This window comes from Myotis brandtii, unplaced genomic scaffold, assembly GCF_000412655.1.
Source record: "Myotis brandtii unplaced genomic scaffold, ASM41265v1 scaffold670, whole genome shotgun sequence".
Taxonomy (NCBI): Eukaryota; Metazoa; Chordata; class Mammalia; order Chiroptera; family Vespertilionidae; genus Myotis; species Myotis brandtii.
The window spans coordinates 1,469,867-1,483,012 of NW_005370611.1; the positions used below are offsets into that span (position 1 = coordinate 1,469,867).

Sequence of the window (13,146 nt, forward strand, 5' to 3'; positions counted from 1 at the left end):
GTGAGTGGATTTATAGAACAGCATGCTAGTGAAATCGCCATCTTCCAGAGTAGAAAGCCAAGAGATGCCTTAAACTTGGGGGGAAAAAATCAAAAATAGTAATAGAAGCATGTCCATCAATATGGAAATAAGTAACAAAAATCCAACAAAAACTTGAAAGCCACTGCTCAGGGGAACAGGATGAGGGAGGGTCACGCCATTTTTCATAAGGGCCACGTAATTTTTGCCTTTAAAAGCTCTACAAATGTGCAATTTGATAACGTTAAGATTGGAAACCCCACTCAGCCCCGATGGCTCCAGGCGGAGAGGGAGCCGCAGGTGGTGGAGGGAGAAGGCAGCCCCGAGTCCCCACCTGGACCAGGTGGTTCAGCAGCGAGCCATTGGGAGGAAAGTGTGGACAGGACGTCGTGAGCTCAGCCTGCGAGGTGGCACCAGTGGGAACCCCAGGAGCTGCTTAAAGCTTCCTGAGGCCGGAGCCAAGGGCCGGGGCCTAACTCCGGGGACGCCGGCACGTGGGGCAGCCGGAGGACGGCCAGGAGGAGCCAGAGGACGAGGAAGGAACACACCTGAGCACCCAGAGAACGGAGGGAGCTTGGAGGAGGGGCCGGGCAACAATTTCCAAGACCACAGAAAGGGGAGGGTCGGGCCAGCAGGGAGCCGCTGGGTGGGTAAGCCCAAGGCCCAGGGCCCTCTCCAGGCGGTGTGATGACAGGACACAGGCCAAGGCGGCATGAGGCGCAGCTGGAGAGGAGCCACCAGGACAGTCCTTCAAGAGTCCTGCAGCTCCTGGAGGCAGGGAGGGACGGGGGCTAAGGGAGGGCCTTTGTTTTACTGTTTCTCAAGAGGCAGGCTGTCCTGTGCTTCCGCGTGGAGAGAAAGGGATGGGAAGCCTGGAAACAGCAGAGGGGTGATTCCAGCGAGCGAGGCTGCAGGGGGCGTGAGTCATAAAGGGGAGACCGGGGTGTGGGGAAGGTGACTGCGGGTGAGCTGACAGGACGGGGGGTGGAGGTCTTGGCTCCCTGAAGTAACAGGCGGCACTGAGTCACGGGGCAACTGGGGTCGCTTTCAAATATAACAACGTTTGCAACCAGTCTTTGTTTTGACCCTACCTGAAGCTACTCCTCACAGACCAAATGCGCGGCCACCAACGGACTGTCCTTAATATCGAACATGACACAACTTGGCACTTGGTTATGTACGTTTAGCAACACGCTGCATCCACAGTGTACTAGACCAGCAAACTCAGTCAACAGAGCCAAATATCAACATTGCAACGATTGAAATTTCTTTTGAGAGCCAAATTTTTTAAACATAAACTATATAGGTAGGTTCATTGTTATTAACTTAATTAGGATACTCCTAAGGCTTGGGAAGAGCCACACTCAAGGGGCCAAAGAGCCGCATGTGGCTCTCGAGCCGCAGTTTGTGGACCACGGGGCTAGACCATTAGGGGATGGGGACAGAACAACTGCTGGCTGGCTCCCTGGGCAGTGGCTTGTGATAGAAGAATAAAAGTGGCCCTAAGTCCCTTTTTAAAAAATGCAACAATCCATGCATGTTCCTTCCAGAATACAAGGGCCGCCTGTGAGGTCAGCCGTGGATGCGAGGGCCAGCTGCACCCACCGACGGAGGCCGCACACAGGTCAGCACCCGGCCCACCCAGGCCTCCGGGCCTGGAGACCACTCACCTGGGTCGGTGGAGGGGCACCTGCGGATGGTGAAGATCTGCCCCAGGTCCTCGTCCTCCTCGGGAAGGCCCTTCTGCAGCCGCTGCAGCTTGCGCAGGCTCTCGCTGCGCTGGTGCTTCATGGAGCGCACGTGCTGGATGAGGTTCAGCTTGGCCTTGGTGGAGTAGCTGCACAGGACGCAGTGGTAGTAGCAGCTCTCGCCCTCCACGCCGCTCTCGTGCTGCTGCAGGTGCTGCCAGGGCAAAGAACACGGACATGCCTGGGGTTAGCCACTCAGAGCCCATCGCCGCCCTGAGCCCGCTACCGTGTGCCCACCGCCGTCCTGGCTGCAGCCCGATAGGATTCCTTAGAGGGTTTGCTCTGTGCCCATCTCTCCCCGCTCCACTGTGCCTTCCCCAGCAGTTCCCCGAGGACAAGCAGCAAGCTGACTCGCATTCCTGTGTCCCCCAGCGTCCTCTCCCGTGGCTTTTCACGGGGCTGAAAATGCGGATGGATTGGACCTTTCTCATCCTGTCGGTGTTCCTGGCCCAGTAATGAAAGGTTCCCCTTCCATTCTCCAAAGCGGCCTGCATTATGGAGGTCAGGGGTCAGCAAACTGCAGCCCGCAGGCCAATCCCATCTGCTGACTACTTTTGTAAATAAAGTTTTAAGGGAACAGAGCCACCGATGTGACACGAATCGTCCAGGGCTGCTTTCAAAACACCACAGCTGAACAGTTGCAACAGAGACTGGAGGTCCTGCAAAGCCTAAAATCGAGCTACCTGGCCCTTTGTAGCAAAAGCTAGTCTAAGTGACAGTCCGTAAGGTCACCGGGCCTGTACAGATGCCCACCTAGTTCAGTAACACAAGCCAAGGAAGAAGGCTCAAGCGTTTGTATTACAAACTACAGTCTATTGGGAGAACTCAAAATTAGGTTTTCTCCTGGATTAAAAAAGACAGAAAAATAAATTTCTCCGACGAGTTCCCTGCCAACATCTCAAGGTCACCCCGCTTCGTGCACAGACGGTCAAAACTGCACTCTGTGTGGGGTCTGTGCGGGCACAGCACTGATCCCAGGACCTGGGAGCCCACGCGCTGGCGGGAGGCGGGCTCACACAGGGTTCAAGTCGCTGATGCCCTGACGACGTCCGTGCCTCAGAGGAGACAACGATTTTCCAAGGACAACACTGACCACATTGTCATGCCTCTCTGAGAATGAAAAGAGCTACGGGCCCTTTCTGGGAACAGGGAGGGAATGGACACGCTGGCTCTGGGTACAGAGAAAGGCCATCCCTTCGTTCCCCATGACCCGCGGGAGGGGGAGACGGGAGCTCTCCTGCTGGTACACCGAGAGCAGGGGAAGCAATTCCGAAAAGCGTAAGTGCCTGACCCAGGCTAGCCAGCTCGTCTGTGGAAAGGAGAGAACCAGACCCCGACTCTCGCATCCCTGTGGGGGAGGAAGTTCAGATGACGGAAGCGTCTGTGTTCATGTCACCACCTGTCCCTCTCTCCCTCCTCGCCCACAGCCCCACCCCCCGTCCTGGGAGCCGGTCCCCATCGCTGCACAGAGCACACCGCAGGTGCCTCGGAAGTCAACTTGCTGCTCCCCCGTCTGCTGCGTGCCCGTCCTGTTCGATGCCCACACCCTGACAACTGTGGCTGGTCCAGGTGATAATGAGGCCCCGAGAACGCGGAGCAGCTGAAATGCCCGGCACGGGGCCCAATACTGACAGCACCCAGGCCCCACCAGCACTTCCTATCGAATGGCGCGGCTCTGAGGCTCATCTGCTCACAGGCGCACGTCCAACATTCAGCAAAAGAGTGTGCAAGTTCCAGGAGCACGTTTGCACCTTATCGGAAGAGGCAACATGAATACACCGAGTACGTGTCGTAGAAAATCACTGTGCGGAGGAGGCCAAGGCCCTCAATCACATGAACTGGCGCAGCTAGTCCGCAGGTAGGAATGTGGAGGGCTCTGCAGGTACCAATATCCCCTTCCCCACAGAGTGGGTGAGTGAACACGCTGAGTGCAGAGCCCTGGAACTTGCTAATGTCTCCACAGTAACAGCTACTCAAGTGCCATGGCCCAACCAGAAGGCGTTTAAAGAAGGAGTGAGCTCACTGTTAACTCTTCAAGAAATTCCAACAACTTAAAATAAAAAGCTACTTTTCTTGAAATAGATTTGAGCTGTTTTGCCAGGCCGGCATGGCTCAGGGGTTGAGTGTCGACCTGTGAACCAGGTCACAATTCGATTCTTGGTCAAGGCACATGCCAGGGTAGCAGGCTCCATCCCTAGTGTGGGGTATGCACGGGGCAGCTGATCCATGATTCTCTCTCATCACTGATGTTTCTCTCTCTCCCTCTCCCTTCCTCTCTGAAATCAATAAAAGTAAAAAGAAATAAAAACATTAAATTTGAGCTGTTTTATCTTTTCAGGGTTTATCTTCCATTTGCCTCCTCTGAGACAAGGCTCCTCGCCGAGAACTTCAGGGGGACGAGCCGCACAGAAGCACCATGTTTCAAGGCTACAGCCCTGTCTCCCAGGAGAGGGCCCAGTGGACGATATAAGGAACGAGATGAGCGTGGGACTGAGAGGTGCAGGTGCCAGGGACTGCAGTCCTGATCACCAAGAAGTACACTTATTAAAGTCTCAACAAAAACTGCCTGAATGCAAGACAACTGGAGAAATAACCACGGAATCCAAAGCACCAAGTTCCATCGAATCCAGGGACTGTGGTAACACCATGAAGTCTGCAAACACAGCAGGAATCAGTAAAGCCTGACCCCCAGGTCCCATCACCTTCCCATGAAACAGGACTTCCTCCCAGTAAGGCACTGATTCGTAAACATCACGTTTAATATGGACATGAGGGTTCCTTTAGAAATGGCTGGGGTTTCTGGCCTCAGAGCCAGAAGAAAGGATACCAGGCCAAAGAGAACTGGGTGGAAGTCAAGATATCAAATGTCTTTTGTCCGGATGCTCCTGGGTTCCTGGGGGCCAGCACCGTGTAAATCCTAATGAAATAAACATCCTACGGTGGACTCTGCTTTAACAATTATCTTTTCAGGGTTTATCTTCCATTTGCCTCCTCTGAGACAAGGCTCCTCGCCGAGAACTTCAGGGGGACGAGCCGCACAGAAGCACCGTGTTCCCAAGGCTACAGCCCTGTCTCCCAGGAGAGGGCCCGGTGGACGATATAAGGAACGAGATGAGTGTGGGACTGAGGTGCAGGCGCCAGGGACTGCGGTCCTAGTCACCAAGAAGTACACTTATTAAAGCCTCAACAAAAACTACCTGAATGCAAGACAACTGGAGAAATAACCACGGAATCCAAAGCACCAAGTTCCATCGAATCCAGGGACTGTGGTAACACCATGAAGTCTGCAAACACAGCAGGAATCAGTAAAGCCTGACCCCCAGGTCCCATCACCTTCCCACGAAACAGGGCTTCCTCCCAGTAAGGCACTGATTCGTAAACATCACGTTTAATATGGACATGAGGGTTCCTTTAGAAATGGCTGGGGTTTCTGGCCTCAGAGCCAGAAGAAAGGATACCAGGCCAAAGAGAACTGGGTGGAAGTCAAGATATCAAATGTCTTTTGTCCGGATGCTCCTGGGTTCCTGGGGGCCAGCACCGTGTAAATCCTAATGAAATAAACATCCTACGGTGGACTCTGCTTTAACAACTGGTAGGAGGAAGATGTTCCAGAGCCAGTCTACACTCCAGCTCATGGTGGTAATCGGCGCTCTCTCTGTGGCCCCGGACTCTGTTCTGCCACCGAGAGCCCCTTGGGAAGGGAAACGGGCACCCCCCACAATGGGGAGGAACAGAAGGAAGGAGGGTAGACGGCCCACGGATCCTGGTCTGGGGAGCCTTTAGGGTCCTCTCTCACTTGCACAAAAGCCTCGTTCAAAATTCCAAGCTTGTGTTTGCGCTTCAAGTTCATTCTCCAAGACAGAGACACACACACACACACACACACACCAAACTACTGCTCAGTTGCCAGGAAACACCTGCTTTTCAAGGTGACATCCCAACCCAAACTTGCACTCACCACCCGAGTCTCCTGATGCTGACCTGCATGTGACAGATCCTGTTCTCACCACATTCTGTAAGTTCTCACTCGCTATTTCAAAGGCTGTCCAGCCTGGTGCAAACAGGGACCCAAAGCTCGCAGCCGGGGCCTGACCTCTGTGACCTTCTCCACACCATCTGGTCATTTCCCAGGCCGTGAGGGGGTCACCGCCCTGACCCTGTTGGCCAGAGGCCCTCCCCCTCCCGGGCAGCACTGGCCCCCTCCCCAGAATCCCACCTTTGGAAGCAGCTTAATAAGAAGCAGCAGGAGGGGATGGGGCTGGAGAGGCCCAGGAGGACTCCACTGGGCAAGCTAGTCAGCCAAGGACACGCTCTGCCTGCAGAAGCGAGTAGATGTTTTCATTTGGAGAAGGAGGGAGAATAATTTGTTCCTGACCCAGCTAATTAGAATACCCTCAGTTGGGATCACAATGTATTTAATTAAAGTCACTGTAATATATGAAGAATCCACCATGGCCCAAACCCCAGTGGAGCATCCATGAAGGCACTGCCTGCTTTTGGAGTTCCTGCTCTCCTCACTACGATGGGAATGGTTCCCCCATGCACACCCTCCACCCCCCGCCCCGTCCTCTCGTCCCCGATCACAGAGCTGCTCCATCCTGGGCGGGGGACCCAGGTTTTGCTGCGCTTTCTCCATTTCTTTTACTCTGTGCTCAAGATTCCCATCTACTCACCTCTGTCAGGGTGGGTGTATAGTTTAAAAAACACACACAAAGGACATCAACTGTGGTCTGTGTGCTATAAGGTATGCGTGCTGCTTTAGACCCAAAGAAAACGGCTGCTGAACCCACTGGGCAGGGTCTGGTTTTTGGTTGATTCTACAGCACATTAGATACTACACACACACACACACATAAACACACACACACAGAGAGAGAGAGAGAGAGAGAGAGAGCTGCTGAACCCATTGGGGGGGGGGGGAGAGAACTGTCCCACCCCAGGTGCTTAACCTGCAGATGATGAAAGCAGTGGCAGTGGGGACTGGGAGGCCATTCTCATTCTCAGCGACATGAGGGGGCACTTCTTCGGCTGGAATGCCAATGTGAGACTGTACCACCCGCTGGACCAGGGAGAATCACTGGCTCACTCAGAAGGGGGCATTACATCACAAAGGCCACAGAAAGGCTGTGGTCCACGTACACCACGGAATACTACTCGGCCATGAAAAAGAAGGAAATCTTCCCTTTGCAGCCACACAGATGGACCTGGACAGTATTATGTAAGTGAAATAAGCCAGTCTTCTCTGAGAAGACAGGAACATGTGATTTCACTTATACGTGGAATCTAATGAACAAAATAAACTAACAACTAATGTAGAAACAGACTCAGATACAGAGCTGTCAGAGCGGAGGTGGTTTGGGGGGCTGGGTGAAAAGGGCGAAGGGATTAAACTCAGGAATAAAAAAAATTCACAGGCACAGACAACAGTATGGTGATGACCAGAGGGAAAGGGGGAAGGGGGAAGGTAGGAGAGATAAAGGGGGATCAGTGGTGATGGAGGAGACGTGACTAGGGGTGGTGAACACGCAATACAATATACTGGTGATGTGTTATAGAATTATACACCTGTAGCCTATATAATTTTATTAACCAATGTCACCCTAATAAATTCAATAATTTTTTTAAAGGTTAGCATCTACCCTCAAAGTCATCAGGAAGCAGGGCCAACTGGTCAATGGAGACGGGAAGATCCACCTGGGTGAAGGGGAGGGGCAGCGAGGCCCATCCGGACTCACACAGTCCCCAGCCTCCCCCAACCTCTCATCGCCTGAGGTCTCTGTGAACCCCCCCCCACCCCCGGTCTCACTGGCTGGTTTAAAAGGTGCCTGCCAAGCGCTGGGTGCTGTCAACTGCAAAGGACAGTCCTTTCTACTGAAAGAAACGTCTACACGTGGCAACAGGATCTACGTTCGGAAAGCCCCGAGGAGTGCAATGGCCAATGAGAAGCAAGCAGCCCATTTGGCTCAGAAACGGAAGCAGGAGAGAGCCAGGAACCTCAGCTTCTCCAAGTTGCTCCCATCCAGCTGAGAGCAGCTGATCCTCAATCCTCGCGGCAGCAGCGAGGAGTGTGACACACACAGGAGGGGCGGCGCCTGCGCTGGCAGTGATGGCGGGCCTTTTCCTGCCCCCTTCTGACCCTGTGGAGCTCTTTATTTTTGAAAATGCTGGTCCCGTCTCGGTTTAGCTGAAGGTGACACCCCTGTGCTCCTGACCTGGACACACCTCGCACCTTCCCTCTGGGTCTGCATCCAAGAACTCAGGAGAGAAACACCCTTTCTGCAGTAACAGGCACCTCCAATAATTAGCCTGGCACGTAAAGGCGGGAACAAAAAGCAAATGAATAATTCAAAAAGAAAGGAAAGAAAAAAAGGCAGCCATGTTACTTTGTGGGACTCGACACCCCATTAATATGTTACCCTCGTTCACCCTGGCCAGTGCCTGAAAGTCAAAGAGACGAGAAGAGGGCTCTTGTTAGAAAAATAATTCATCGTGAAAATCAAAAAAATGTGTTCCTGCTACTTGTTTCCCAGGAAAACTAACCAACTTCTGTCAGAGGACATTGATTTCTATAAATCTGGAGGGGCCGGCTCCCTCCCTCTCCCCAACAGGAAACTTCTAACATCTGGCTCTTCATGCATGGAATGTAAAGTATCGATCAGGGTTTGTCAAAGCCTCCTTTGAAAGCAGAAATGGACAAAGTACATTCTGACACTCACAGGACTGACAAATGGAACTTCCTGGGGAATAGCACCTGTTCACAGGAACACCGCACGCCCACACTCTTCTGTGCACACAGCGAACGTCTATTCCAAGAGCAAATGGAAGGAGGAAGCTCTCTGATGGGGTAACGCTGCTCCCAGGCCAGTGGGCTACCCAGGGGATGCCGGACATCTCTTTCAGAGCAGAGAAGCACCCCCTCCGGCCCCATGGGCATCCAGCAAGGCTCCCGGGAGATACCTGTTGGGCTCTGACTGGAACCCAGGCAAGGGCAGGTGGAAGGGCCTCTCAATCCATAAAAGGAAGGTCCCAGATCAGGATGCCTCAGGAGGCAAAACTGCCACCCCTGGCGTGCCAGGGACTCAGGTCCTCCCCGCAGGCCAAGGACGGTGAAAACCCCACTGACACTCGCAGTGAGAAGGAACGGGAAGACGCGGGTGCAGAGCAAGTTGGCTAATTCCCCACAGCATACGATGAAGGAAGGAAGGGAGTTTAATGGACAGTGTTTCCACACACAGCGTTCACTTCTCACCCCTAATCTTCTCATTACGGCCCCACAAGGTGAGTGGCTGTCAGCTCGTCCTTGGAGGAACCCGAAGCTCACAGAGGTCACATGACTCCCCCAAGGCCTCAGGACTGGGACTTGGGGCTTGAGGCCAAGTCCACAGCTGTCCAGCTGTGCTGCACTGGCCGCAGGGGTGTCGGGAGCACAGGACTCCCCAGATCCAGCTGTTCACCTTGAATGCACAAGAAAGGGACGGTTTCAGGTGTGGCTCAACCAGGCATGGGGCGGTGGCTTTTTTAATCAGCGGCTAGGTTACAGTTCTTTTTAATTTTTTAATCAGAGGTTGTGTTACAGTTCTAAATTTAAAGTCACATTTCTTAGGAAGGTTTCCGGAAGGTCAACCTAAATATATATGTGTATTTTCTGTTTAACGCTGGCTTTTCACCCACACATGCCCTCATCCTTGGCACATGCTAATTTAGTCCTACTTCACCGCAGGAGCCCTGCCGATGCCAAAAGATGTAAGCCCCAACCCCGATTTACAAGAGAAAGTGAAAGGAAATAAAAAACGTTCCCTTAGATCAGTCCATCTTCTGACCTATTTTCTGGTTTCTAGGCCAGGCTCCTTGTCCCCGGATCAGAGCATGATGCTAGTTCTCGGTACCCGAGCTCCAGGGCCGAAGTCGAGACGGCCCAGCCCTGGTCTCTTCCCTCCTGTGGATGACATTCCAAAGTCTCAATATGATGCTCCCTTGAGAGAAGGGGTGTAAGTTCTAGAAGGAGAAGTGATGGCATACACCTGTAACTGCCCACAGGGCGCGTCTGAACACTCGCAATGTGGACCCTTGCAGAATGCTGATGCCTTCACTTAGCAGATTCCATCTCCCTCAGCAGGGAAACTCCAGAGGCAGCGGGCGTCCAGCGGGTGAGCAGACGTCCTCCCTCAGGAGGGCCCATTGGAGCCTGGGGTCACAGGCCAAACAACCGTTGATTTCCATGACGGTAAATTAAGCATCTAGATGTGGGGCTCGGAGGCTGAGGGAGGGAGGTGGGTGCATAAGACAACCAAGTGGGTCCCACCGGCTAGCACCACCCTGACTGGCTCCAGAAACGACCTCAAGCTCCCAGGACCTGAAAGCTCCCCTGCGCTAGGACGTCACTCTCTTCACTTGTGAAGACACGACACACTCCTCCCCAGCACTTCCCAGCTCCCCCAGATTTAAGGCCCATAGAGAAGTAAAGGCCACGCACGCACACGTGCTACTCTAGCTCGTCCTCGTTCAACTCCGTGTCGGACGTTGCCGACAACGGTGGTTTAGGCGCAGCTGGGATTCAGAGAGCCGGTGGAAGCCCTCCCCGCTGGAGCTCACTCACTGTGCCACCCGACAAGTTACTACACTGCCGGGCCTCCGTTTCCTCGTCTGCAATCCTGGGCAACAGCAGAGCCTCCTCACGGCACCACTGGGAAGATTCAACAAGGTCATTCTCATCAAGTGCTTATTCCGGTGCCGGGTGCACTGTGAGTCTTTACAACGAATAAGGTGATTATTACTGTCATTATTGTCCACATTAGTTAAGCTCTGGGATGAGGGATGGAAAGGAACATCTACTGAACTTACCCACTTCCTTCCTTTATAACTGCTCTCCCACCCCCAGCCCCAAGAGGAGTTAGTTCCTGGTTGACAGGAACTGTGATCTATAGAAACTGTACACGGGAAGGGTACTGAGCACCCACGGGGCCGACTTCTTTCCTGCTTCAATTTTATTTTAAGTCACTTGCCTAAGGTCACGCCGCTGGTGCAAGCAGAGCCTGGATCCACACAAGCCTGTGTCCTTCCCACAAAACCGTATCTGCTTTCTCTTTGCCCATCAGGGCGCCATACAATGAAAATCTAGGCCCGTGTTCTTCGTCATGTCTGCCAGCATCCTGGGTGAGGACCAGGAAGAAAAGGAAACTCGGCTGAGGTGGGTGGCGGACACCTAATCCCCCGAATCTTGCTTATTTGTAACTCTAATCCCACGACAGTCAACCCAGCAGAGAAAATACGTGCCTGGTGGTCAGAACAGGGCGCGACTTCATCTGCCAGATGGAGATGTTTGTACTCGCCCCATCTCCCTCAGAGGCGGGGTCAAGCACCACATGAGAAAACGTGCAAAGAACTTCGGAAGATTGAAGGATTGCCCAAATACCTGCGCAGGCAGCGTCTTCCTAGCGTGAGCCCAGACTTTGCCTGCTGACTTCTGCTCGGCAGGTGCGGCGCCACAGGCTTGGTCGGTGATGCAGACGGGCTCGCATCAGGGCCCCTGGCGGGTTTGCTGGGCCGCAGGCGTCGGGCCCACCCTCAGGGCTTCTGCCTCCTGTTGGGCTGGCGGTGGGGCCTGCAACATGCATTCCTCACACCCTCCCAGGTGACGCTAACGCTGTGGTGGGGGCCACACTCTGAGAAACGCTGCTCTGGCTGGGACAGCAACTCCAGGGAACAGAGACCCGACTCAGAACACACGGAGACAGTCCCCGATAAGGAGGGCTCTTTCAGGGCCTGCCACCTCTGCACCCACCTTTTCCCACAGAGCATTTCAGACTCGATCCCAAGCGGCACCAGATAAGTCATGCGGCGCCTGCGCACACAAATTCACCTGCTTGACGAAAACGCTGCACGGAAGCAGCTGCCTGCTCCTGGCCTGCACCAGATACATCCTGAAAGTCAGGGCTGGCTCTCTTCACCTTCCCGCCCCCTCACACCCGCGGTCCAGAATTCCCCGGGCTGTCGCTGAAGGTGCGACTCTCGGTACTGGGGCATGAGGCACCCCTTTCTCCTGTGAGCTCTCGTCCTGCTGAGCACACCTGTCCAGATGTCTTGCTGGACCTGGGCCCGTGGCAGAATGTAAACCAAATACGAGAAAAATGGAAATGGTCTTTACAATTCCTCCCACGCCCTGAATGGGACATCCCGGCTGCGGCTGCCGAGAGCATGACTGCGGTGCTCAAACCCAGAGGCTTTCCTGGCTCCCAGGGTCTGCTGACCAATGCCCTCGCCACCTGCCGTAGGAGTCACAGGCCTGAGACGGTGGGGAGCAGCGAGCACACAGGCTGACTCCTTCCTGAGAAGAGGGGCTTCATTTTGATTTCACTTTTCCCGTAAGAGAGGAAATGGGGCAGTGACGAGGCAGGAGAGGAAAATTCCCTGGAACCAACGCCTCTGACCGCGCGCGCCCTGGCCGCTAAGACGCTGGACCGCTTCTCCTTACATTCATGGGTTTTGTTGAAAGTTGAAGGAGAGAGCGATGCCGGTGGGACTGGGACCAGGGACCAGGAGAGTGAACAGAGAAAAGCGCCTCTTTGAGGACAGACAGCTGAGCCTGAGTCCAGGCCAGGAGGTGGCCGGCTCCAGAGCGGACAGCCACATGGCGACAGGGCGTACAGTTTTGGGAAGGATGACACGGCTTTCGGGCTCCCCCATTAATAACCCAGACAAACACCCTGGGCTCTGGGTTTTGCTCTCCTCCCCCCTCCCCCTTTTTAAGTCTCATTAAAAGCCGATATTGTTCGGCCTCAAGATGGAGAGCTCGGCATGGATTTTACTGAACGTTAAATCAACCAGCAAGCGTAGCCAGCAAACTCTGTGGCACTTTAACTTTAAATAATGCAATAATTATTGAATTTCCTTTTTATAACTGAAGTGCTGGAATGTAAACAATGGGGCTGTAATTGCAGGAAGGGGGGATCAATAGAGGCAATCGTTTTCAGCCATGTTAATTGTAAATACAATTGCTCCAAGATGTCAGCCGTGTTCTTCTTGCTCCCAGAATCATCCTAACAGATGACAGAGTCCAACTTTCCCATTACAGCTGTTCGTTCCTTTAAGAGGTTCTCAATCAGATCTGATCAATCTGTCAAGGTAATGCATGGAGTAAGTAAGACTCTTCCAAACACAGGCTCCCAATCAATAGCCCGGACCGGCTTAATGAGGTGGGGCTCCGGCCCGGAGGGAGGGCAAAGCCCCCAGCTCGCGCCTGGGGTTGGCAGGCCGGCCTCCTCGCAGGGCCCTGATAAACAGATCAGCCCTTAATGAGGACATTAGTTATGCATGCTTCAGCAAGCAGCAAGGCACCCGTCCCTGGGGACAGACGGACAGAAAACAAAATAGATTAACAGAA

The 13,146-nt window shown here is 53.7% G+C and overlaps 1 protein-coding gene across 4 annotated transcripts in view; it reads right to left on the bottom strand.

Moving 5' to 3' along the window:
• Positions 1 to 13,146, bottom strand: part of ZFHX3 (zinc finger homeobox 3) — a 155,303-nt gene that overhangs the window by 93,286 nt on the left and 48,871 nt on the right. For all 4 annotated transcript variants that reach the window (XR_001359633.1, XR_001359634.1, XM_005881190.2 and 1 more), the window contains exon 3: positions 1,689 to 1,920. Coding sequence is in view for 2 of the 4 variants with exons in the window: in XM_005881190.2 (XP_005881252.1) it covers positions 1,689 to 1,920 (232 nt within the window). In the remaining 2 variants the exon portion in view is untranslated. The remainder of the gene's footprint in view (positions 1 to 1,688; positions 1,921 to 13,146) is intronic.